The 25598-nt window shown below is 38.4% G+C and overlaps 7 protein-coding genes across 19 annotated transcripts; 4 read left to right on the top strand and 3 right to left on the bottom strand.

The window, feature by feature from the left end:
* The first annotated feature begins 858 nt into the window (after nt 1-858).
* On the top strand, nt 859-3938 carry EXO70G1 (exocyst subunit exo70 family protein G1). Its single transcript, NM_119303.3, has one exon. It carries the CDS (start codon nt 1521-1523, stop codon nt 3582-3584), a length of 2064 nt encoding a protein of 687 aa, NP_194882.2. The 5' UTR covers nt 859-1520; the 3' UTR covers nt 3585-3938.
* Nucleotides 933-6093, bottom strand: AT4G31530 (NAD(P)-binding Rossmann-fold superfamily protein). Of its 2 annotated transcripts, none has more exons than NM_119302.5 (9): nt 5787-6093; nt 5575-5687; nt 5445-5498; nt 5284-5368; nt 5056-5161; nt 4882-4968; nt 4682-4779; nt 4491-4600; nt 933-4324 (listed from the first exon to the last, which is right to left on the bottom strand). In NM_119302.5, exons 1-9 carry the CDS (start codon nt 6040-6042, stop codon nt 4259-4261), a joined length of 975 nt encoding a protein of 324 aa, NP_194881.2. In that variant the 5' UTR covers nt 6043-6093; the 3' UTR covers nt 933-4258. The 2 variants fall into 2 exon arrangements, with proteins under 2 accessions (NP_194881.2, NP_001190881.1); NM_001203952.1 differs by having other exon boundaries at nt 4107-4324; nt 4449-4600.
* Nucleotides 6094-6308: 215 nt separating this feature from the next.
* AT4G31520 (SDA1 family protein) lies at nt 6309-10231 on the top strand (the record flags this gene model as incomplete). Of its 2 annotated transcripts, NM_119301.2 has the most annotated exons (15): nt 6309-6736; nt 6836-7003; nt 7093-7226; nt 7308-7409; nt 7591-7711; nt 7796-7921; nt 8001-8096; nt 8172-8231; nt 8311-8385; nt 8484-8537; nt 8670-8786; nt 8870-9403; nt 9496-9594; nt 9680-9787; nt 9893-10231. In NM_119301.2, 15 exons carry the CDS (start codon nt 6584-6586, stop codon nt 10040-10042), a joined length of 2097 nt encoding a protein of 698 aa, NP_194880.1. In that variant the 3' UTR covers nt 10043-10231. The 2 variants fall into 2 exon arrangements, with proteins under 2 accessions (NP_194880.1, NP_001328456.1); NM_001342091.1 differs by having other exon boundaries at nt 6584-6736; nt 9496-9787.
* A 586-nt stretch (nt 10232-10817) lies between these two features.
* AT4G31510 (major centromere autoantigen B-like protein) lies at nt 10818-12247 on the top strand. Its single transcript, NM_119300.3, has 2 exons — nt 10818-11351; nt 11599-12247. The coding sequence occupies exons 1-2, from the start codon at nt 11104-11106 to the stop codon at nt 11993-11995; spliced, it is 645 nt and encodes a 214-aa protein (NP_194879.1). The 5' UTR covers nt 10818-11103; the 3' UTR covers nt 11996-12247.
* A 671-nt stretch (nt 12248-12918) lies between these two features.
* CYP83B1 (cytochrome P450, family 83, subfamily B, polypeptide 1) lies at nt 12919-14913 on the top strand. The gene is made up of 2 exons (NM_119299.3): nt 12919-13933; nt 14029-14913. The coding sequence occupies exons 1-2, from the start codon at nt 13052-13054 to the stop codon at nt 14644-14646; spliced, it is 1500 nt and encodes a 499-aa protein (NP_194878.1). The 5' UTR covers nt 12919-13051; the 3' UTR covers nt 14647-14913.
* A 179-nt stretch (nt 14914-15092) lies between these two features.
* Nucleotides 15093-19877, bottom strand: AT4G31490 (Coatomer, beta subunit). Of its 3 annotated transcripts, none has more exons than NM_001342089.1 (6): nt 19544-19877; nt 16818-18874; nt 16090-16599; nt 15909-15994; nt 15629-15834; nt 15093-15515 (listed from the first exon to the last, which is right to left on the bottom strand). In NM_001342089.1, the coding sequence occupies exons 2-5, from the start codon at nt 18861-18863 to the stop codon at nt 15630-15632; spliced, it is 2847 nt and encodes a 948-aa protein (NP_001329406.1). In that variant the 5' UTR covers nt 18864-18874; nt 19544-19877; the 3' UTR covers nt 15093-15515; nt 15629. The 3 variants fall into 3 exon arrangements, with proteins under 3 accessions (NP_001329406.1, NP_194877.2, NP_001329405.1); NM_119298.3 differs by having other exon boundaries at nt 19684-19877; NM_001342090.1 differs by having other exon boundaries at nt 19108-19567.
* Nucleotides 19878-20431: 554 nt separating this feature from the next.
* Nucleotides 20432-25307, bottom strand: AT4G31480 (Coatomer, beta subunit). 9 transcript variants are annotated; one of them, NM_001342087.1, is made up of 7 exons: nt 24985-25169; nt 24414-24667; nt 22133-24189; nt 21396-21905; nt 21218-21303; nt 20938-21143; nt 20465-20854 (listed from the first exon to the last, which is right to left on the bottom strand). In NM_001342087.1, exons 3-6 carry the CDS (start codon nt 24176-24178, stop codon nt 20939-20941), a joined length of 2847 nt encoding a protein of 948 aa, NP_001328339.1. In that variant the 5' UTR covers nt 24179-24189; nt 24414-24667; nt 24985-25169; the 3' UTR covers nt 20465-20854; nt 20938. The 9 variants fall into 9 exon arrangements, with proteins under 9 accessions (NP_001328338.1, NP_001328342.1, NP_001328341.1 ...); NM_001342082.1 differs by having other exon boundaries at nt 20473-20854; nt 24490-24667; NM_001203951.1 differs by having other exon boundaries at nt 20485-20854; nt 24414-24493.
* Between the last annotated feature and the right edge of the window lie 291 nt (nt 25308-25598).

Here is a 25598-nt window from a genome sequence, read left to right as displayed (position 1 = left end):
CCATTTGCCACGAAATGTAGGCAATAGACAAAACAAACGTAACTCATTTAGATTTAGGTTCATTTTATAATTAACCCTCGCGTAAATCAATAGAGATCACCACTTTCGTTATTTCCGCCAAACAAATTAAAGAGGTGAAAAATATTCATCCCTTTTATATATTACTCATGTAGCAAGATATCATAATTGAATTCCAAGCGAAGTCATACATAACAGATGACTCAACAAATTTTTTTAGTCATTCATAACAAATGAGTCAACTAATATAATATCTTTGTCAATATCTAAAACAAAGTTGTATGTAAAATTATGTGTGTTTTTCCTAATTTTTAATCTGAAGTCTTAGAGCTGGGGGCCAATCACATTATTTTAGGATAAAAACAAAATTAGCTTACTAACTATACTATTATATTATCAAGTATACCGATCATCCATATTCACACACAAATTATATATTCACTTCCTCTTCCTCATGGAATACAGAAAATGTTGGAACTTCTGTGATAAATGTTAGAAGTTATTGCGATTTTTGCAAATAAAATTTTAAATATGTCATTGATGTTCTGAAGTCCAAGTGATTTAATTCAGGCCTAACTCATACGTTACCACAAAGTTGAATATGGTAAAATTGGTAAACTACCATTAATATTAGATGATCACAATTCACTAGTCTATATGTGAAACTAATTAAAAGAATCTTAGCTAAAGAAAAAGGAAGAAGAAAAGATTCGGAACCTGAACACATTTTTCTAAAAAAAATTCTTAAAGTTTAACACAAATAAAACATAATTAATTTTGTTGACAGAAAAAGCAAAATTTTAGTGATTAAAAGTTGTGTAATTAACATTTGATTAATATCTGTACTCTATATTAGCAAGATTTTTTTTTTATAACCGAAGTCGCAAGTGATGCTGTGAAACCTTGTGCTTCACTGTCATGCACTTTGTCAGTTTCCGTCGGGCATCGCGAGAAAAAAAAAAACTGTCGAAAAACAAAAAAGTTTCTCTTTCCGATATATCATTCTTTTGTTTACTGGGTCTCTCTCTCTCTAGAGAAACTATCACACCGTTTTGATTCTTCCGCTAAACTCTCGCCGTCGGATAAACTTTTCGCCGGCGACCCTTTAAAGTAGAAGACCTTATCTATACTCGATTTCTTTCGTTTGAGTGTCTTAGTTAAAAAGTTACTCCCTTTCTGGGAATTCTCTGGTTTCGGTTCTTGCAATTTTTTCGGTGGTTGTTTGGTAGCTGTGAAAATTTCTGTGTCTGGGTTTGTTTGTTTCTGTTTGTGTAATTGCTAACTAGATTTCTGGGTTTGGTTTGATTTATTGAAAGTTGGAAGGGTAATAAAAGAGACGAAAAAAAAAGAGAGAGGAAAGTGTTTGATGTTTTGCATCTGATTCTGAATCGATTAATCTCCAAAGTCATCATTTTTATTAGGAATAAAGTTTGGAAGATTACTTGCTTTCCTTGGAGTGAGATTTTTCTGGGTTTTCTAGGGTTTTATTTTGATTGAATTTAATGATGGCGGAGTCTACTGGGGTGGATCGTGGGATTCAGAGCTTGATAGCTGCTAGAAAGTCTTTAAAATTGAGTCTTGAGAAATCAAAAGCCATTGGGTTAGCTTTGGGTAAAACTGGTCCTAGGTTTGATGAGATTGAGCAGAGATTGCCGTTGCTTGAAGCTGCGGTTAGGCCGATACGAGCTGATGGAGAAGCTCTCAAGGATGTTGGTGGTAACATTAACCGAGCTGTTGGTCCTGCAGCTGCTGTGCTTAAGGTGTTCGATGCTGTTCATGGACTTGAGAAGTCTTTGTTATCAGATCCCAAGAACGATCTTTCGAGTTATTTATCGGTGTTGAAGCGGTTAGAGGAAGCTTTGAAGTTTCTAGGGGAGAATTGTGGTTTAGCTATCCAGTGGTTGGAAGATATAGTTGAGTATCTTGATGATCACCATGTCGCTGATGAGAAGTATCTTTCGAATTTAAAGAAATCTTTGAGAGGGCTTAGTGAATTTCATAATGACCGTGGAGGAGGAGAAGAGAAAGAGAGATCTCAATTGCGTCTTGATGGCGGGCTTAGGAATGCTGCTTTAGATAAGCTGGAAAACGAGTTCAGGAGGCTCTTGAAGGATAACAGTGTACCACTTCCAATGGCGTCTCCATCATCACTCGGTGATCAGGCTTGCATTGCACCGTCTCAGTTGCCTGTTACTGTAATTCATAAACTGCAAGCCATTCTTGGGAGACTCAGAGCTAATAACAGACTCGACAAGTGCATTTCAATATACGTTGAAGTGAGGAGCTTGAATGTTAGAGCTAGTCTTCAAGCACTTGACTTAGATTATCTAGATATCTCGGTTTCTGAGTTCAACGATGTGCAGAGCATAGAAGGGTATATAGCTCAGTGGGGTAATCATTTAGAGTTTGCGGTTAAGCATCTGTTCGAAGCAGAGTTCAAGCTTTGCAACGATGTCTTTGAGAGACTTGGTTTGAATGTTTGGATGGATTGCTTTTCAAAGATTGCTGCTCAGGCCGGTATGCTCGCGTTCCTTCAGTTTGGGAAAACTGTGACTGATAGCAAGAAAGATCCAATCAAGCTTCTGAAGCTGTTAGATATCTTTACGTCGTTGAACAAACTGAGAGCAGATTTCAACCGCCTCTTTGGTGGAGCAGCCTGTATTGAGATCCAAAACTTCACAAGGGATCTCATCAAAAGGATAATCGATGGTGCAGCGGAAATCTTCTGGGAGCTTCTGGTTCAGGTAGAGATTCAGAAACAAACCCCGCCTCCTAGCGATGGTGGTGTTCCTAGATTAGTCAGTTTTGTAACTGATTACTGCAATAAACTTATTGGAGATAAGTACAAGTCAACACTAACTCAGGTTCTGCTCATACATAAGAGCTGGAGATCAGAAAGGTTCCAAGATAATCAGCTTATGGTTGAGGTTTTAAGAATAATCAAAGCCATTGAGCAGAATCTGGATGTATGGATGAAAGCGTATCCGGATCAAACGCTTGCGCATTTCTTCGGTATGAATAATCACTGGCATTTATACAAGAACTTAAAGGGTACAAATATTGGGGATCATTTAGGAGATTCGTGGCTGAAAGAACATGATCAGTACAAAGAGTATTACGCCACTGTCTTCCTTAGAGACAGTTGGGGTAAGCTTCCAAGCCACTTGAGCCGAGAAGGGCTGATACTTTTCTCGGGTGGACATGCCACAGCTCGTGATCTTGTCAAGAAGAGATTGAAAGCATTCAATGATGCGTTTGATGAGATGTATAAGAAGCAAGCATCATGGGTCTTACCAGAGAAAGATTTAAGGGATAGAGTTTGCCAGCAGATAGTTCAGGCTATTGTGCCGGTTTACAGAAGCTATATGCAAAACTATGGGCCATTGGTTGAGAAAGACGCGAGTTCAAGCAAGTATGTGAGATACACTGTGGTAGCTTTGGAGAAGATACTCAGTTCTCTTTACATGCCTAAGCCCATGAGATATGGAAGCTTCAAAGGAACACCGCCAAGTGAGAAATTCAAGAATGATGTTGACCTTAGGCGTACTACTTCTGCAGTTGTCTGATTGAAGCCATGTTCTGTTCTCGAATGTTGTATTAAAATGTGTCCACATTGGTATGATCTCCATCTCCTGGAAGCAGAGGTATTGTTACACGTATATAAATACTGTCAATCAGGTATAGCTTTTAGTCATTGGTCAAGTCCCTTTAGCTCATTAGTTTCATAAGACTTCATGTTAGGGACCAAGCGGGTTTAGATTATTCTATTTAATGTATTAATCTGAAGAACAGGATTATAAAATGTGGGATTCCTATAATATCGAAAGAAAAATTGTCCCTATAAATCTTCTTGTTCTTAGTGTTGTGCTACATTTGTAACTTTTATTAATTTTAAGACAATAAAGGAAAATTCAGCAAAACCATTTTCTCTGTTCTTTCTTTATTGTTTATTGCTCAAGTCGCTATTTGGTTTACAACTCAAGAGAAGTCGAAAATCTAACAGGAATCTGAATTTCGGATAAGTGGCTAGGAAGAATCCAATCTGCAACCTACTTACTCTTTTGGACTTCTTAGCACTTGCTATGAAGTTGATTTGCAAGAAAGAACTTCTAGTTATAGATAAAGTAATTACAGTAATGATGAAGTCAAAGACCAAAAGAAAGCACATGTATACACAATCGACCATATATGTAATGTCTCGCTAACAATTCTGTACACATCTCTCAAAAGTCCTCTTTTGTCATTTGGATTCTGCAGCTTTAAACAACTCTCGCCATTGCTGTGGATCACTTCCTGGACCATCCCCCTGAAACCACATTTCTCAAACATATAAAAAAATGGCAACCAAATCTTTGAAACATTTTCAATGATCAACTAAAGCTTTGAATCTCCAGGACACCCCTTAAGACATTGTTTCTTGATCAGACTACATTTCCACTTTGTTCAAATTTCAAGGAAACTGTTTGTGGTACCTTTACTGAATTGATCTCGTAAGCTTTGCCTTGTGTGAATTCAATATCAAGTGCCTGTATACAAGCTTCAGCCACTACAAGTCTACTTACCTCTCCAACAAGGTTGTCCCCTGTTAAAAGGAGCCATTATGTAAATAAAGTAATCTCAAAAATCTTAGTGCTGCAAGACCATCAAAGAATCTCAAATTTACCTTGACCAATAACAACTGCACGCCTTTCACCAGCTGTAGCTTTGAGCAAAGTATTCAGATCATAAGATGTGTATGGTCCATCAGTCAATCTACCAGGTCTGGTAAGAAAACATCACATTACAGTAAATCAGTAAACCATATGTTGCCTGCGTTTTGGAGTATTAAGAGCAAAAAAAGTGGGTAACTCTTTTGTTCGAAACCTGATAATGGTGAATGGAAGACCAGAGTCACGAAGAAAATCTTCCCCCATCTTCTTGTACTTAAGAACTCCAAAAAGGTTCATGATGCTGTCAAACAAAACATACATTCAGCAAATAAACTACACGTAGAGACAATCAGACTAAAGTAAATTAGCGGAGATACTCTAGTCTCACCTCCAGGGTAGCTCATTAGACTTGGTCACACCTACTGATGAAACCAAAACAACTCTCTTCACCGATGATGGCAATGCTGAAATGAGATTCTTCACACCTTCCCAATCTTTTTGAACACAAAAAAAAACACATAGTCCCAAAAAGGAAAATCGATCATGACATGTAAGAAAGAACTGATAACAAAACAAGACATCTAACGTTCTTAATTGGAAAGAAATGTGTTCTCACCTACTTTCTCAGGAGTGTTTTCTTCATTCCACCTCTTAGAAGGAAAAGCTGTAGTTCCAGTGGTACAAATCACATGTGTGACACCCTAGGCAAATCAGTTAAAAATCAAATGAAGAACAAGTGAAACTCGTGCCAAACAAAACAGGAGCAAGAAGACGAACCTCAAACATGGATGGATCAAGATCCTCTGCATTCCTAGTATCCCCTTTAACTACCTATAACAACATGGTTTAAACTTATCGTATAAAAAGAACAAGTAGTGTATCCGAAATAGTGAGATTAAGTCCGAACCTGCAAGGAATATTCATCTTGTTTGCCAAATAACTTGGTAGCTTTGTCAAGATCACGCAGTAATAACCTTGATCTTATATTCCTCTTGAGCAATGAAGCTACCACAAGTTGACCTGATACCAAAAAGGATAAGACTTTAAAACAACCATCATTCAGCAGACCCAATAGTGAGAAATTCATAGTCCTAATTTCAAAATTGAACATTTAAGTACCTACACCACCAGTGCCGCCAACGACAAGTACAAGCTTTGAAGAAGAAGAAGCTAAATCCGAAGTATCGACGGCTTCTTCTGTAAAAGCTTGGACTGGCGTGATTGACGAAGATAAAGATGCTTCATTTCTAACCAGGAAGAAAGAAGATGGGAGTGGCAGGGGGGACGTAAACAGAGGGTTTCTGATTTGGGATTTTGTAGCGGCAAAACGGGAGTAAGAGGGAGGAGCGAAGCTGAGATTGGTGGTGGTAGCCATGATTGGTCAAGCGAGCTTAGATAATTTTAAGGAGAAGCCATTATTTAATTTGTTCATTCAAAAATCAAATAAATTTGTTCATTCAATTGGTGCGTTTTTTCCTTGTATTGGGCCTCTGGCCGTATGGGCTTTGGCCTTGTAATGGTTTCAAATAAAATCCTAAACCGAGAGAATCAAATCCTAAACCGAACTGGTACAGTGAAGAACTAAACCTATAAATATATCAAAAGTCTGTGTGTTTGTATAAAACCTAAAGGGTTTGGTTGGTTCCTTTCCCTCTCTGAAAAAACCTCCGATTATGGCCGGATCTCTAGGTCTTACGCCGGAGTCCTTGAAGGCTTCTAGCCGGATCTCCTAGAAGCTCAGCCTTCCTATCCTTCAGAGCCAAATCAAGCGTGAACCAGAGGGTTACGAAACGGAGGTCCATTTGATTTACAAACAGTTCAGAGCCTCCGTCGATCTCTTTCAGCAACAGGCGGCTCTCACTTTCTCCTCCGTCGGCCCCGGCCCTTCCGTTGCTAAGGAACTCCGAGACCGAGCCATGTTTCTCGCTCATGTCACTCCGTTTTATCCGAACCAGCTCGCCGCTTTTCCAGCTCAATTGACTGATTTACTCCGTACCTCATGCCTGGCAATGCCGTCGGGGCTTCGGTACCAAGTTGCGCAATCTCTGATTCTTCTTATGAATCGAAAGGTATGTTTTTTTATTTATTACGTGATTGATACGAATTCTAAGATGATCGTAATCGAAAGTAATGTTTTTTTAATATGTTTGCTTTGGTGTGTGTTAAAGAGTCTTGTCATCGAGGATTTGTTAGCTCTGTTTCTAGATATTCAAACTCTTGGTGATAAAAACTTGCGAAAGCTTGCTTTCTCTCATATTGTTCAAACCATTCGTAAAATGAGTATCACTGATCCAAGGCACAAATCTCTTCACAAGATTGTTTTCTCTATGTTGGAGGTATTTCTTTTTTCTTTTCCCTTTTCATGGGTTTTTTGTGTAACTGATCAGTGTATAATCAAGTAGATGATTTTTAACTTCGGTTGTAGCAAGAAGATGAAACCAAGGCTAAGAGAGCACTTGTTACCCTTTGTGAGCTTCACAAGAAAAAAGTCTGGTTTGGTGATAAACATGACAGAGTAGCAATTGCCATTTGTGAAGCCTGCTTTCATACTTCACCTAGGTATATCTTCCTAACTGTGCAAGATTTCGATATGATTTGGTTGGTCGAATTACTAACTTCTCTTTTTTTTTACATGTTCAGGATCAGGATATCTTCCCTTCGGTTTCTTCTTGACTACGACAACATTAACGATGAGGATGATAGTGATCTCAGGTTGTGTTTAACAGAGAGGCTGTTTACAAGGTAAACAACATATTTATACATGAATTTTGTTAGAGACTATGACGAAGACGCTTACTACTGGTTGTGAATAGAATTTTCCACCTTCATATAGTTGTCACTATCATTTTTATCATTATGAATTAAGTATAATACTAGGTCCTGTTTCCGATGTTTAGGCCAACAACAAAGGTACATCTTCTAGCAAGAAGAAAAAGCAAGCAAAACTGCAACGCGCCATGCGAAGTATTAAACGAAAGCAGCGTGCGTCGTCTGAGAACACTACTTCAACTTATTCACCTCTTAATCATCTAAATGATGCACAGGTTCATTTCCTAGCTTTTTTGTAGTGGTCATTTCCTAGCTTTTTCTATGTGGCTATGTACTTGAATGTTTTTCTTCTTTTACAGAATTTTGCAGAGAGGTTGCTTCCCCTTATTAGGCCTAAGCCTGACGAGAGCACTGTGGAAACTAATGACAAGAGCAGTGGGGAAACTGATGACAAGAGCACTGGGGAAACTTATGAACGGCGCGAGGTAATTGTATTTTAACTCGCTTCATCCATTCTATAGAAACATATGAGCTAACTAACCATGTATTCAATAAATTTTGCAGACCAGGTTGATGATTATAAAAGTTATTGCACGAACAATTGGTCTTCACAAGTTGCTTTTATTCAAATTTTATACTTATCTTCAAGCGTATGCTAAGGTAAGATTTGCTAACTGCCCTTTTTACAATTTCTTTGCTGAAAATTTATTGAAACAGGGATGCTCTTAAATGCAGGATGGTGTAAAGGACATTACACAAATACTTGCAGCAGCAGTTCAGGCTTGCCATGATGGGGTATACAAACATCTTACACTTTAAAGCATCATCCCTTTTCTCATCCTGCAATCCTTCCAATCATTTTTATATCGAGCAGGTACCTTCGGATGCCGTGGAGCCACTGTTCAAGCAAATAGTGAATAAGTTTTTACACGATCGCTCAAGTCCGGAGGTGTGATTTCAAACACCTAGGGAGGGACTTAACTAGAAAGCTTATTCTATCATTTATATTTTTCCTTTTTAATTCATTGTTTTCATATATGTAACCAGGCTATTCCTGTCGCACTCAATGTGGTACGAGAAATGTTCCTTAGGATTCCCGAGGTAACTAGTTCTTAACTCTGGTTTAACATTCTCATATAAATGTAGTTTTACAGCACCAATCCTTTTTTTTTTTTTTTTTTCTGAGTTGTCTTTTTGCTTCTTCTATATTTTTTTTTGTCTGCTATACTTCAGTTGATGACAGAAGACTTGCTGCATGATCTTGCTCAGTATAAAACGGATAAAAAGTACCGTACCCATAGAAAAGCCATCTCAGCAGCATCTGCTTCCCTCATAGCATTGTTCAGAGAGGTAGCAGAAGTATTTGATTTGTTAATTGGAACAAAATAATCAGTGTATGTGGTTAACCAGTAATTACATTATTGTAATTTCAGATCAACCCTTTGCTACTAGTGAAAAAAGACCGTGGCCGTCCTGGAGGTCCCATTGCCAGACCTAAAAAGTATGGAGAAGTCAATGTCTTCAGCAATGTTCCCAATGTTGATTTATTGCAAGAAAGTGATGATGATGAAGTGGCGTTGCCTGGGAGTGATGATATCGAACAGGAGCTGATAACTGAGGACGAGGCTGAAGAAGATTCTAATGATGGTGATGATATGAATAACACTGAAGATGATACTTTGGTTAGTGGAGATGAAGAGGAAGAGAAGAATGACAGTGATGAAGCCGAGACTGATTGGGAAAACGAAGAAGATGAAGGAGAAGCTTCTGTGGAGGGTAGTGGAAACAGAGAGAAAGCAAAGGGGAAGAAAAGGAAGTTAGTAGATTTTGATGCGAGTCTCCTCGCTGCTGATACAAGCCTACGAGCACTAAAGAGATGCGCAGAGGCAGAGAGGGAACAGACATCTTTTGCAGAAAGAGATGGCATACTTTCCAATGAGGACTTCCGAAAAATCAAAGAAGTTAAGGTATACATACATATATGCGAAAGAGAGAAGCTCTTTTCCTCTGTTTGGTAAAGAAGTCCAACTTTGTTGATGATGTCTTGTGTCACATGCAGGGAAAGAAGGATGCGAAACTTGCATTGGCTCGAAAAGGATTGAAAGTTCCGGATTCTGATAAGCTAAGTAAGAAGCTGGTCAATCCAGCCAAACTTGAAGTAAGCTGTTACTAGTATGAGAAGCTCCATTTGAGTCGCAAAATGTTTTGGCGATGTTAACTGAATTATCTTACTCTTTCCACAGGCTCACATAAGGCAGAAACTAATAAAAGAAGAAAGGCTGGAGTTAGTTAAAGCGGGTAGGGAGGACCGAGGGAAATACAAATCCAAGACTGCCATCAAGCAGAAGAAGGTATCCGTTTTTGTTTCCGTTGTTACGAGAAATGGTTATTTACAAGCATATATAGGCTGTGTGTTGTTTGATGATCCAATAATTGTGTGAAATGAAAACACGCAGACCGGAGGATCGAGCAATAGACAGAAGGAACACAAGAAGAATATGCCTCTCGCTGCAGTAAGATCAAAGGCTGGGAAAGCAAAGCGAGTCAAGAAAATGAAGAATAGCCACAGCGGAAGCCAGTTCAGAGGAAGGAAAGCTTGGAAGTGAAATTGAGAGCAAAACTTCTTTTTTATTTATTTGTTTTCTTGCATAATGTACCGTGAAATTTGATCGAGAACATCATCAGCCTTTGATATTCTTAAACGTCAAAGAAACTGGTATATTACGTTAAATTGTTGAAGTTATGTTCCCTTGTTTCTTTCTACTTCTTTAATTGAATATTGATCAACATCAACATATTACCACTCTTTTCTTTCAAACATAATAAATGTTTTAAAAATTATGTTTGTTAACCTGTGAGTAGATCTAAATGATTGAACTGTTCCTTTGTTTTTCAAAACTAGTAATTTGTGTTAATTATGGTTAAATACTGTTTGATGATCTAAATGATTAGAATACTACCCAGCTCTTCCATAAATATAAGAATTATTAGTTTAAGTTTTGGATTTTGGTTCCCACTTCAAAAAATAATCGTGTTTAAATCTTTTACGACAAGTGAAATTCGGTTGTAAGAAAAAGAAAAAGCTAATATAATGTTAAATCCGTGTAGATTATCAGTAATCAATTCATATCTGGTTCCACTGATTTTAATTCATAACTTTGCCTTTTTAGTAATGAGTATTGGATAAGGTTGAAGAGAGTTTCTGGTGTCCACCCAACACTTACGGTACATGGCCAGCATCGGATTTAACGGAGACAGTAACCCCGAAACGTCAGGCTAAAATTTCCAATCCATTATCGCCACGTCAGCAATAACGTGTTAAATCGTCAAAAAGTCGACGTTACCGTCCTTCCCTCGGATACTAATTTTAGTACACACACAGAGAGACTCAAAAATACTGTCACTCATACGTATATATATACGTTTTCGTATATTACTATTTATCTTCTTTTTTTTTGTTTTAATAAAAAAAAAACTATCTTTTCTTTTTTATCTTCTTCTTCTTCTTCTCCGATCGGTGGAGTCTTGTCTCTCTTTCTTTTTTTATATTACTTGTTAACCTGCGCTTGCTTATTGGAGCTCTTAACCTACGCGGATGCTCCGATTTTATGACAGCTGAGCTCGATTTGGTTGATAAACAAAGGCTTCAAGAATTCTACCGGAATCAATGGAGGTTCTGGTAGGTTCTACGTTTAGGGATCGTAGCAGCGTCACGACGCATGATCAGGCCGTACCGGCGTCTCTGTCTAGCCGGATTGGTTTGAGGAGATGTGGTAGATCTCCTCCGCCGGAGAGTTCGTCGTCCGTTGGAGAAACCAGCGAAAACGAGGAAGATGAAGACGACGCCGTTTCGTCATCACAAGGAAGATGGCTCAATTCGTTTAGTTCATCTTTGGAAGATTCTCTTCCGATTAAGTACGTTTCTTTATTAATTATCTTCTAATTATTCTGTTATCTACACCTGAATATATTCGATCGATTTATTTTATTACAAGAATAAAGTAAATCATTAGATTCTCTTATGTTCTTGGGTTTGATTTTATTGATGAATCTGTAAGATGTTGAAATTGTTTCTTACTTATTAGATTCTCAGTTTAAATGTTATTACTACATGTTGTGTTTTTGTTTAGTCATGTGGTTTAGGTTTTGGTTTTTGTTACAGGAGAGGATTATCAAACCATTACATAGGGAAATCGAAATCGTTTGGGAATTTAATGGAAGCGAGTAACACAAACGATTTGGTGAAAGTGGAGAGTCCATTGAACAAGAGAAGAAGATTGCTTATTGCTAATAAGCTAAGAAGAAGATCGTCCTTGTCTTCTTTCAGCATCTACACTAAAATTAACCCTAATTCTATGCCGTTGCTTGCATTGCAAGAATCTGACAACGAGGATCATAAACTCAATGATGATGATGATGATGATGATAGTAGCAGTGATGATGAAACTAGTAAGCTGAAAGAGAAGAGGATGAAGATGACGAACCATAGAGATTTTATGGTTCCTCAGACTAAGAGCTGTTTTAGCTTAACTAGTTTTCAAGATGATGATGATCGATGATCGATGATCATTCTTCTTCTTTTGTCCAAGAGTAGATAAAGTTTCGTTGACAAATAAGTTGGAGGAAGATTTGACAGAAACCAATTTACGTGTAATTGTAATAAATTAATTTGACTGTTTGTATATTTTGAATTTTCTCAACGAAGTAGACTTTTTATTTTTTTTGTCACACTTCTTGTCAACCTTAACATTTGTTAGTAAGCCCATGAGATTGGTTCTATAAATTTTAATGTCCGCATGAGAACAAAGTCGTTAATATTGACGGCTTAGTAATTTCAATAGCGGCTGCGAAGTCAATAGGGACATCTTTAGGCTCGTTCTCCGAAATACTCTTTTTTTTTTTTCTCTACCGAGTTGAATTTATGTACGATTCATCTTAGATTGACGAAGTAGAATATTTGTCTCACTGTGACCTACTGTTCAACTGCAAAAATATGAACATATTTTTCTACAAAAATTGACTACAGAGTAATTAGAAAACTTAAAAACTGAGAGTTTAGTTTTTTGGTTACGTATACTTTTTTTTTCTTTCAGTTTACGTTATAGCATAGGAGAAAATGATCGCTTCAAATTTCATAGGTATTTTTAGGAATTTTTCTAAAGTACCATTTTTTATGCTTTGTTTTTAAATCGATCATATCAGTTCAAAAAGAAAAAAATCAAGAATGATGTCTAAATGAACAAAAGTTTATGAGATTTATAAAAAACAAGTTGATGATATTTTATTACTTCATAATATACTTACTGTTCTATAGTATATTTTTAGAAAACAAAACCAAGAGGTTATATTCTTATCCAATATCTTCACATTTTCAACTCTTCATCGATCTCGCTTTCAGTATTATTGTGTAACCCAAGTTACATTTTTTAATTCCAAAAACCAGTAGTCCACCTACTAACATCACGTTTTAAAAACAAGGGAAAATTCTGTCACCTGTCAAAAAATCCAAAACAAACCAACCAATAAAACTTTTTGTCTTGCTATATAAACCACATCATCATTCAAAGTAGAAAAGTATCCGAACACAAAGACTTAAGTAAGTCAAACAGAAAAAAATGGATCTCTTATTGATTATAGCCGGTTTAGTAGCGGCTGCAGCCTTCTTTTTCCTCCGTAGCACGACCAAGAAATCTCTCCGGTTACCTCCGGGACCAAAAGGTCTTCCTATTATAGGAAACCTTCACCAGATGGAGAAATTCAACCCCCAACACTTCCTTTTCCGTCTCTCCAAGCTATACGGCCCGATTTTCACGATGAAAATCGGTGGCCGTCGCCTCGCGGTGATCTCCTCGGCCGAGCTAGCCAAGGAGCTACTCAAAACTCAAGACCTCAACTTCACCGCTCGTCCTCTCTTGAAAGGGCAACAAACCATGTCGTATCAAGGCCGTGAGCTTGGTTTCGGACAGTACACCGCGTACTACCGTGAGATGAGGAAGATGTGTATGGTGAACCTCTTCAGCCCGAACCGTGTCGCAAGTTTCAGACCGGTTAGAGAAGAAGAGTGTCAACGGATGATGGACAAGATCTATAAAGCCGCTGATCAATCAGGCACCGTTGATCTAAGTGAGCTTCTCTTGTCTTTCACTAACTGTGTCGTATGTAGACAAGCTTTTGGGAAACGGTACAATGAGTACGGCACAGAGATGAAGAGATTCATAGATATCTTGTACGAGACGCAAGCACTTTTGGGCACTCTGTTTTTCTCCGACCTTTTCCCTTATTTCGGATTCCTTGACAACCTCACTGGTCTCAGTGCACGTCTCAAGAAAGCTTTCAAGGAGCTTGACACTTACCTTCAAGAACTTCTAGACGAGACTCTTGACCCTAACCGCCCTAAACAAGAAACAGAGAGTTTCATTGATCTTTTGATGCAGATCTACAAAGACCAACCTTTCTCCATCAAATTCACTCACGAAAATGTCAAGGCCATGATATTGGTTCGTAACTCTATATATCTAACCCTTATTGCAATTCTCTAAGTTAGTTAAACCTCAATATTATTATTAACTCGGTTTGTTTGTAATTTCATCAGGATATTGTTGTGCCGGGAACTGACACGGCGGCTGCAGTGGTGGTATGGGCCATGACTTACCTTATTAAGTACCCTGAAGCAATGAAGAAAGCTCAAGACGAAGTGAGGAGTGTGATAGGTGACAAAGGATATGTCTCTGAAGAAGACATACCTAATCTCCCTTACCTAAAGGCAGTCATCAAGGAGTCTCTTCGGCTCGAACCAGTCATCCCCATTCTTCTACACAGAGAAACTATCGCAGACGCAAAGATAGGTGGCTATGATATTCCGGCCAAGACCATCATTCAGGTGAACGCATGGGCGGTTTCTCGTGACACAGCCGCGTGGGGAGACAACCCTAATGAGTTCATTCCAGAGAGGTTCATGAACGAGCACAAAGGAGTGGACTTCAAGGGCCAAGATTTTGAGCTCCTACCTTTCGGGTCGGGCCGGAGAATGTGCCCGGCCATGCATCTTGGGATTGCAATGGTAGAGATACCTTTCGCTAACCTTCTCTACAAATTTGACTGGAGTCTACCTAAAGGGATTAAACCAGAGGATATAAAGATGGACGTCATGACTGGACTCGCTATGCACAAGAAAGAACACCTCGTTCTTGCACCAACGAAACACATCTGATGCTATATATATCATTAGGACGTTTCTGCTGGTAGATATGGCGTGACCAATGGTTATTTTTCATTGCAATATCCCTTTTTGTTTTAATGAGTACTATGTTCTCATTTTAACGAATAAAAATGTATCAGTGCTCTTGTTTTTGGACTAGAAAAGAAAGTAGTCCGATGTTTAATATTCGGGTCCCTTTAATATTCCCTCTGGTTTACAATATTTTAAGCTATCTTAGTAAACATCTATAATGTGAATATATGACTAGAAAACAAAAACATGTCGCTAACAAACAATAATATGAATTTATGACGAAGAAACCAACATGTTGCTAAAAACAATAATATGAATACATGAGGAAGTTTCGTTGACAATGATAAGTAGTGGAAGACTTGACTTTGGATAGCATCTTGCCAATATGTTGTCCTACGTCACATACGAAAGAAAAGTAGGAAAAGAAAAACTTTTGTTCTGCGAAAAGAGAGAACCACGAAAGGCAAGAAAAAAAAAAACAGAAGTAGAGATCGTATATGAAATGACGAGTCTAAAATGGAACAAACCCATGTAACTTTGAAATCTACTATTGATAACGCGTTCAACAGTTCAGTCTCCTCGATAAACAAGATTATAGAAGAAAAAGTATTACAAATAAAACAAAATCGTCTAGTACTGTAAAAAGACAGCCGGTTGAGGAAGAATCCATCGGTACCATACCGGAAAATATACCGGCTTAGGAAGAATAATAACAAATTACTCTTTACATATCCTTTAAACGACTCTTCTCTCCATGTAGTAAACAGAATCAACCAACGAAAAATTGCTCAAGAGAGAAACGTAGCCTAAACCTTTTACCTTTTACCTTGCACGCTATCATTCCAAGCCTGTGAGAAATCATCGTTATGGTAATGAAAATTAGACCAATTAAAAGTTTAAGGATTCAAACATTTATGGATTGCATTGAGAGATAGAAAATGTTTCCAAAAGATTAGCTAACCTCAGCTACCACCCTTTTGTTTGAGGGTGATTTTGTCTCCAAGACTTAGAGCAATCCCTTGCGTCTTGCTCCTTATCCTTATGTAACCACTCAATGTTCCATCCGTTTGCTTCTCAATACTCAAATTCACAAGAGCATCCTCACCAAACACACTTTTTGCATATAAGTTTGCTGCAAGGAATCCACATTCACCTGCTATTGCAGATCTGCAAGTAAAGAAGTATTAATTAGTAAGACGAGTTTTTCGTTTCTACAGGATGAAAGAAGAATTTACACTTACGGAGCAGTGAGACATTTCATGTTTGTGGATTTGATAATGTGGTCGAGGAATTCTCTTTCGTTTTGAATTGTGGTGTTCACAGCAACCTGACATGAATAATACAACAGGCAATGGTTATACCAAAATCTAACAAACAAACAAACAAAGAAGGTAATACTTTTAAAAGGTTTCGGTAAATTACCTTGTTTTCCCATTCAAACTCTGCCCACATAGTTCTGAAAGCAACCTCTGAGCACACAGCAGGGGAGATATAGTCCATGATATCAATGTGTATGTCGTTAAGAACCACAACATTGCGCTCCATTACATTTGATGTCTCATAGACGATGTTCCCGAATATGACTCCTGTCTCTGTGGACGAGACCTTGATGTTTGCTTTAATCTGCATGCTTCTTTCAGGTGCCAGACTATAGTTCTGAGGACGCTCAACAAGTTTGAGATCACCCATGGTTGCTAACTCCAAGCACAAGTTCTGAAGGGTTTCCTTGGTTCGGTTGATTACTGTAACTTCAAGAGCAATATCATAATGGTGTACCGTTACATATGCTTCAGCATAGACTGGGTCACTGAATCCTGTGAGTTGAAGAATGCGGTTAAGTTTGTTAGCATCGTTCTCGTCCTTGGTGAATTCTCCAGTTGCACGCTTTAGGTCATCTTGTACCTGGTCTTCCAACTCAAGTTGACTCATTCCCTGAAAGAAATTTATCATCAGTAAGCTCATCTACAGACCAAAAGAAATAAACATAACATGCCATTATATACTTTTGCCATCTTTCTTTAAAAATGGAGAAAAAATCGGATATGAACTGTAAGAGAAAGCAGATAAAAACTAAACAGAGTGCGAAGGAAAATCATAAGGAAAAGAACACACAATAAAGCGAGGGAAAGCTTAGAAAATAATAATATTACCTTCCGACTCTTTAGATGGAAGAAGTCAATTAGATCATCCGGTTGAGCATGAGTTGTTTGGGTCTTTGCCTTCAGTTCCTCCATCTCTCTAAGCTGTTTTTCAGAAATCATCTTGACAAAACTCTGGCGGCAGGATTCCAACCATATCTTTTTCATCTCAACATTCCTATGGCAAAGCAATTTTATGCACAACATAATCCGCTCATACGAATCATTATCAATAGGGTGTGGAGAAACAGGAGATTGCCCAAGTTGCAAAATAGAAACCATGATTAGCAAAGCCTGTGATACTGTCTTGTTTACTTCAGTTTTGGAAGACTGAACCTCTTCCAACCTAAGAACAAGTTTGGTCAACGTGCAAGCAACCACAGCTCCGAGGAAAAAATCACCAGTTAGAAGGAGTGCCCTCAAATTTCCAGAAGTCAGTGATCCTTGAACAACTGTAGGCGAGGAGAATGTGGTTTCAGAGGCTGCGCTTTGTGTAGCATAAGTTCCATCAGCAAGAATAACTGGCTTTCTAGAGGACACCATGGCAGAAGAGGTAGGCTGAATCTTCTTTGATGTCTCAGTTGGCTCAGACTCCTCAGAAACAGAGTAAAATGGTAATTCGCCAAGGCATTGTGTAATAGTTGAAATGCCACTCTCAACTTCTGAAAGTGATAGGCAATACTCACCAATGATCCAAAGTGCACAAGGGCAGACCTTTCCTGCACGGATCTGATAGAACGTGTCCAACAACCTGGTGATGATTGAAACTCTCAACTTGGGATTTGTTTCTATTATCTCTCTAACGAAAACAACCACGTCAAGAGCTGAAGCCACGTTGCTATCTCCCAGGAAATCCATCAGAAGATGGACCACTGTGCTTGCAACTTCGGGGAACTTAACTGCACAAGCATGGATGGCTTGAATAAGCATTTGCCTGTACTCTCCATTCTTCTCAAGTTCTCCACTCTGTGTCTTCACAACTTCTTTCTTCAACATTTGAACGACTTCATTAATATTATGATGGGTAATCAAGTCAAGGGCAATGTCAAGTGTCTTCCTGCGGATATCAAGGTTTGGGCTTGAGAGTGCTCTGAGCACATCGATTATCAGCTCAACCATGATATCTCTGTGCAATGTCTTAAGCTCATACAACCGATCGAGCAAGATAAGCTTCACATTGTTGTCACTCTGAGAAAGAAGAAGTTGGCAGTAGGTGTTGGCAGCAGCTCGAATAGCAGTAGGGGCAGATGAGAGAGAAACAAGTGTCCCAGCACATTCATAGATAACTGCAGAAGAAGTAGCACTTAACAGAGAAATAATAATTTTAATATATTTTCCCTTCTCCGCTGGTTTAGTCTTACACACACTTCGAATCAGCTCCAGCACCACCATCTGAAGTGATTCATTCCAGTCTGAAACCTTGTCAACATTGCTCAGAAGATAATTCACTGCACGTTCTTCGGCACAGGTAAAGAGCATTAGAAATGCATTTCTCTTGGCAGAAGGATCTTGTTCTGTTGATAGAACTTTCTCGATCATTTCAGGTGCATCCACGAAGAGTTGGTCGCCATGTGGAAGTTTATATATCGACATGATTGCCAGAATTGCATTCCTGCGAACAAATGGATGGCGATGCTCCAGATTTTGTAACACTGATGGAGTCAAAGGTTCCACTATTTCAGTCTCCTTCATCCGACAGAGAAACCTCAGTGTCACTCCACGGATGTACTCATTCGGATGCTGAAGGTTATTACGAAGATTCTGGCATATCAAAATCATTTCAGGCAACACCTTCCCCTTCGAATCTGTCTTTTCAATCAGCTCCAGGTACAGCAACAGAAGCTTTTGGATGGTGTGGTCTTCAGAAGGCAGCACATATCTTATAATGGTAATGAAAAGCTGAGGAATGGTTTCACCATTCAGCAAAAGCATAATTGCCTTCTTCATGGCATCAACTTTAGCTTCAACATCATTTCCTTCGAGAGCTTCTTTAATCTCATTAGCAACTGCTGGAGTCCCTTTGTCATAGTGAACAAGCATGGTACTAGATTTGTCCATCTTTTCAGGTGCTGCACAAAGAGTGAAAAATAAAATAAAATTGTGAGCTCATATGAAAAGGAAAAATCATGCAAGAACAAGTGTACCTATGTTAACATAAGAAATTCAAAGCGAATAGAGAATAGGAACCTAAAATACTGAAAATCGATTTAAAGATAAAATGAAGTAGTATAGATCACAGGTAACAATCAATATATCCAAAATTTTAAGAATTTTCTTTTAATTACTAAGTTAGTATAAGCACCTTACTAGTATCTTCATCACTGCTCGAGTAAGTTCTAAACAAGAAGTTTCAGAGTATCCCCATAATACTACTCAGCAATAATAATCTACACCTCTCTACATATATTTCAGTACAATGAAGAAAGCATCTATGTTCTCAAATCCACGGTATATGAGAAAGCATCATAATCGCTGAAGAATATTCGGTAATGTCTAATCAACGACCCAAAGATGCAAGACATTGACAAATTCAAATCCTCAGATCCAGCAATACACATCACTTTTACTACAACTACGACCAAAACATTAACATAAAATCGAATAATAAAAAAGCTTCGGATCAACCAAAGTTCATATCACAAATGCAATATATCTCCCCAGATTTGATGAACAAACAATGGAATCTACATAGTTCGCAGTCTCACTCAGCTGCACAAACATGAAAATCGTTTGCCTACCGGGATCGGATCAATATTCAACGAGATCAAGCAAAGAACGCCAGAGAATATTGAACATTGTAGATTTTCACAAAGGAAAAGCAAAAGTGGGATCGATCTCTACGAAATCTGAGTCGCAAGTTTAACAGATAGAGACGAACCTCAAGGTAGGAGATCCACGGAGTAACAAAGCTTTGGATCCGTTAGAAGATTTTGGATCTCGGAAAAAAAAACACTCGCACAAAGTGAGAGATTATGAAATGTCCTTAATATTATCGTGGATTCGTCTTCCCTTGTGTTTACTCCTCCAAATCCGATTTTGTTTTTTAGTTTTTTTTCCTTCTGTTTGGAAAACGAAGAACGGAAAGAAGCGAGTCAACCTCGCAGGCCCAAATATTGATTGTTGACAAGCCCAGTCCAATAGAAGTTGAGAAAGCATAGCCCCTACTTTTTTATTGTTTCCAAAACGACCCCAAACTTTTAAAAGTGAGCGTAATTAGGAATTATGTCAGTTTTTCCTTGAAACGTGCTCCAACTTTCGGTTAGAGATGGATGATTTTATGATAGAAGATGATGTATTTGGATCTTTCCTCTTCTACTCGCGTCTAGTATTTTCTTGTCTAATGATGTTAGCGATATCTAGTTACGCGAATGTGTATGTGATCGTCCCTTGGTACCTTGAGGCAAGTGATTTAAGATTATTAAATTTTGCTTAAAAATTATTGCTTGGTTTTCTTGAGAATAGAAAAGGCTGTAAGAATCAAATGTTATGGGTTTGGTTGTGAAGCAATTGGTTTCTTTGGCTTGTAGATTTTGAATATGGTCCATATTAATACATGCGTTTCATTACAACTTACTTGCTAACATAACCCGTATTATATAGCTACTAGCAAATTAAAGTCTAGCTTTGACAATTGAATAGTTCACTTCAAATGCATATGAAAGAAAAGAATAGAGATCAAATCTGAAATGACGAGTTCTAAAATGGAGCAAACCAAATGTAGCTTTGAAATCTACAATATCATAAAGTTCACGGTTTAAAGTCCTCAACAAACGACATTATAGAAGAAAAAGCATTACAAATAAAACAAAATCGTCTAGTACAGTAAAAAACACACTGCCATATGAGATGAAGAAATCCATCGGTACCATACCAGAAAATATACCGGTTAAGTAAGAACGATAGCCAATTACTCTTTTTACATATACCCTTGAACGCCTCCTCCCTCCATATAATAAGCAGATTCAACCAACGATAATTGCTCAAGAGAAACGTACGTAGTCTAAACCTGTTACCTTTGCACGCCACTGTGAGAAATCATCGGTATGGTACTGAAATTTAGACCAATTGCGGTTTAAGGATTAAAACATGTATTAATCGAGAAATAGAATATGTTTTGAAAAGATTAGCTAACCTCAGCTACTACCCTTTTGTTTGAGGGTGATTTTGTCCCCAAGACTTAGGGCAATCCCTTGCGTCTTGCTCCTTATCCTTATGTAACCACTCAATGCTCCATCCGTTTGCTTCTCAATACTCACATTCACAAGAGCATCCTCACCAAATACACTTTTTGCGTATAAGTTTGCTGCAAGGAATCCACATTCGCCTTCTATTGCGGATCTGCAAGTAAAGAAGTATTAATTAGTAAGAAGAGTTTTTCGTTTCTACAGGATGAAAGAAGAATTTACACTTACGGAGCAGTGAGACATTTCATGTTTGTAGATTTGATAATGTGGTCGAGGAATTCTCTTTCGTTTTGTATTGTGGTGTTCACAGCAACCTGACATAAAGAATACAACAGGAATTGGTTATACCAAACTCCAACAAACATACGAAAAGAAGGTACAACTATAAAAGGTTTCAATAAATTACCTTGTTTTCCCATTCGAACTCTGCCCACATAGTTCTGAAAGCAACCTCTGAACACACAGCAGGGGAGATATAGTCCATGATATCAATGTGTATGTCATTAAGAACAACGACGTTTCGCTCCATTACATTTGATGTCTCATAGACGATGTTCCCGAATATGACTCCCGTCTCTGTGGACGACACCTTGATGTTTGCTTTAATCTGCATGCTTCTTTCAGGTGCCAGACTGTAGTTCTGAGGACGCTCAACAAGTTTGAGATCACCCATGGTTGCTAACTCCAAGCACAAGTTCTGAAGGGTTTCCTTGGTTCGGTTGATTACTGTAACTTCAAGAGCAATATCATAATGGTGTACCGTCACATATGCTTCAGCATAGACTGGGTCACTGAATCCTGTGAGTTGAAGAATGCGGTTAAGTTTGTTAGCATCGTTCTCGTCCTTGGTGAATTCTCCAGTTGCACGCTTTAGGTCATCTTGTACTTGGTCTTCCAACTCAAGTTGACTCATTCCCTGAAAGAAACTTATCGTCAGTAATTTCAACTACTGACCGAAATAAATAAACATAACATGCCACTATCAACTTTCGAACTTTCTTTGAGAATGCGAAAAAAAAAATTGGATATGAACTGTAAGAAAAAGTAGACACCAACGTAACAGAACTGAACAGATTGAAAAGGAAAACTCATATGGAAAAAAAAACCCAATAAAGCAAAGGGAAGCTTAGGAAGTAATAATACCTTCCGACTCTTTAGATGGAAGAAGTCAATTAGATCATCAGGTTGAGCATGCGTTGTTTGGGTCTTCGCCTTCAGTTCCTCCATCTCTCTAAGCTGTTTTTCAGAAATCATCTTGACAAAACTCTGGCGGCAGGATTCTAACCATATCTTTTTCATCTCATCATTCCTATGGCAAAGCAATTTTATGCACAACACAATCCTCTCATACGAATCATTATCAATAGGGTGTGGAGAAACAGGAGATTGCCCAAGTTGCAACATAGAAACCATGATCAACAAAGCCTGTGTGACTGTCTTATTTACTTCAGTTTTAGAAGACTGAACCTCTTCTAACCTAAGAACAAGTTTGGTCAACGTGCAAGCAACCACTGCTCCGAGGAAAAAATCACCAGTTAGTAGCAGTGCTCTCAAATTTCCAGAAGTCAGTGATCCTTGAACAACTGTAGGTGAGGAGAATGTGGTTTCAGAGGCTGCGCTTTGGGTAGCATAAGTTCCATCAGCAAGAATCACTGGCTTTCTAGAGGACACCATGGCAGAAGAGGTAGGCTGAATCTTCTTTGATGTCTCAGTTGGCTCAGACTCCTCAGAAACAGAGTAAAATGGTAATTCGCCAAGGCATTGCGTGATAGTTGAAATGCCACTCTCAACTTCCGAAAGTGATAGGCAATACTCCCCAATTATCCAAAGGGCACAAGGGCAGACCTTTCCTGCTCGGATCTGATAGAACGTGTCCAATAACCTTGTGATGATTGAAACTCTTAACTTGGGATTTGTTTCTATTATCTCTCTAACAAAAACAACCACGTCAAGAGCTGAAGCCACATTGCTATCTCCCAAGAAGTCCATCAGAAGGTGGACCACTGTGCTTGCAACTTCGGGGAACTTCACTGCACAAGCGTGGATGGCTTGAATAAGCATTTGTCTGTACTCCCCATTCTTCTCAAGTTCTCCACTCTGTGTCTTCACAACTTCTTTCTTCAACATTTGAACGACCTCATTGATATTATGATGGGTAATCAAGTCAAGGGAAATGTCAAGCGTCTTCCTGCGGATATCAAGGTTTGGGCTTGAGAGTGCTCTGAGCACATCTATTATCAACTCAACCATGATATCTCTGTGCAATGTCTTAAGCTCATACAACCGATCGAGTAAAATAAGCTTCACATTGTTGTCACTCTGAGAAAGAAGAAGTTGGCAGTAGGTGTTGGCAGCAGCCCGAATCGCAGTAGGGGCAGATGAGAGAGAAACAAGTGTCCCAGCACATTCATAGATAACTGCAGAAGAAGTAGCACTTAACAGAGAAATAATAATCTTAATATATTTCCCCTTCTCTGCTGGTTTAGTCTTACACACACTTCGAATCAACTCCAGCACCACCATCTGAAGTGATTCATTCCAGTCTGAAACCTTGTCAACATTGCTCAGAAGATAATTCACTGCACGTTCTTCAGCACAGGTAAAGAGCATTAGAAATGCATTTCTCTTGGCAGAAGGATCTTGTTCGGTTGATAGAACTTTCTCGATCATTTCAGGCGCATCCACAAAGAGTTGGTCGCCTTGTGGAAGCTTATATATCGACATGATGGCCAGAATGGCATTCCTGCGAACAAATGGATGGCGATGCTCCAGATTTTGTAACACTGATGGAGTTAAAGGCTCCACAATTTCAGTCTCCTTCATCCGGCAGAGAAACCTCAGTGTCACTCCACGGATGTACTCATTAGGATGCTGAAGGTTATTACGAAGATTCTGGCATATCAAAATCATTTCAGGTAACACCTTCCCCTTAGAATCAGTCTTTTCAATCAGCTCCAGGTACAGCAACAGAAGCTTTTGGATTGTGTGGTCCTCAGAAGGTAGCACATATCTTATAATGGTTATGAAAAGCTGAGGAATGGTTTCACCATTCAGCAAAAGCATAATTGCCTTCTTCATGGCATCAACTTTAGCTTCAACATCATTTCCTTCGAGAGCTTCTTTAATCTCATTAGCAACTGCTGGAGTCCCTTTGTCATAGTGAACAAGCATGGTACTAGATTTGTCCATCTTCTCCGGTGCTGCACAAAAAGTGAAAGAGAAAAAAATCTGTGAGCTCAAATGAAAAGGAAAAACCATTCACGAACAAGTGTTCCTTTGTTAATATAAGAAATAGAAGATGAATAGAGCAAAATTGTTACAATTGATTAAAGACATAATGAAGTATAGATCACAAGTAAAAACAAGATATCAAAACTTTTAATATTTCTGGCGATTTCAAGTTCGAATTACTGAATATAAGCACCTTACTAGTGTCCTCATCAGTGCTAGAGTAAGTTCTATACAAGAAGTTCAACAGTATCATCGGCGATAATCCATACCTCTCTGCTTGGATTTCAATACATTGAATACATGATCTCTATTCTCGAATCCGTGGTTTATGAGAAAACATCATAATTTCAGAAGAATATTCGGTAATGTCCAATCAGAGACCCAAAGATGCAAAACATTGACAAATCTAAATCCTCAGATCCAGCAATACACATCACTGTACTACAACTACGACCAAAATAATAACATAAAAACGAAAAATCAGTTAAAACAGCTTCGGATCAACCAAAATTCAAAAAAAAAAAAAATGCGATCTATCTCCCCAGATTAGATGAACAAACAATGAAATCTACATAATTCGCAGTCTCACTCAGCTGCACAAACATGAAAATCGGTTTCCTACCGGAATCAGATCAATATTCAACGAGATCAAACAAAGAGCGCCAGAGAATAATTGAACATTGTAGATTTTCACAAAGGAAAAGGCAAAAGTGGGATCGATCTCTATGAAATCTGAGTCGCAAGTTTAACACAGAGAGACAAACCTCAAAGGTACGAGATCCAGGGAGAGAGGAGGAGGAGATCCACAGTAACACAGCTTTGGATCCAAGAGAAGATTTTGGATCTCGGAAAACAAAACACTCGCACCAAGGAAGTGAGAGATCAAATGTGCTTAATATTATGGTGGTGGATTCGTCAGGTGAATTAACTCCTCCAAATCCTTTTGGGTTTGATTTTGGAAAACGAAGAACGGAAAAAAGCGAGTCAACCTCAAAAGCCCAAATATTGATTAACGACAAGCCCAGTCCAACAGAACTTGAGAAAAATATAGCCCCTATTGTTTTAATTGTTTCCAAAACGACCCCACACGTTATAAAATAAACTGAATACTGAAAGCATAGGACACTTTGGGTCAGAGTTTATAACCTAGCTAACAAACGGTGGTCAACTAAATTGATTTTTTTCGTCTATTTGATGTTCTATATAATATAAATTTAGTTAATCAACGGTAAGCTCAATGACTATAAGCCTCACAATACAAATTGATCTCCAAGGAATGTATAAGATTTCTTGAAAACAAGGCATCCAAATTTGTATCACGTTCTCTAGCACACCATCTGATACGCCTCATAAATCTGCATAGTAAACATGTTATAAC

The sequence above is a fragment of the Arabidopsis thaliana genome, chromosome 4 (assembly GCF_000001735.4).
Source record: "Arabidopsis thaliana chromosome 4, partial sequence".
NCBI classification, from domain to species: Eukaryota; Viridiplantae; Streptophyta; class Magnoliopsida; order Brassicales; family Brassicaceae; genus Arabidopsis; species Arabidopsis thaliana.
The sequence above is the reverse complement of the archived record's forward strand: the minus strand, read 5'-3'. Positions and strand labels throughout refer to the sequence as shown.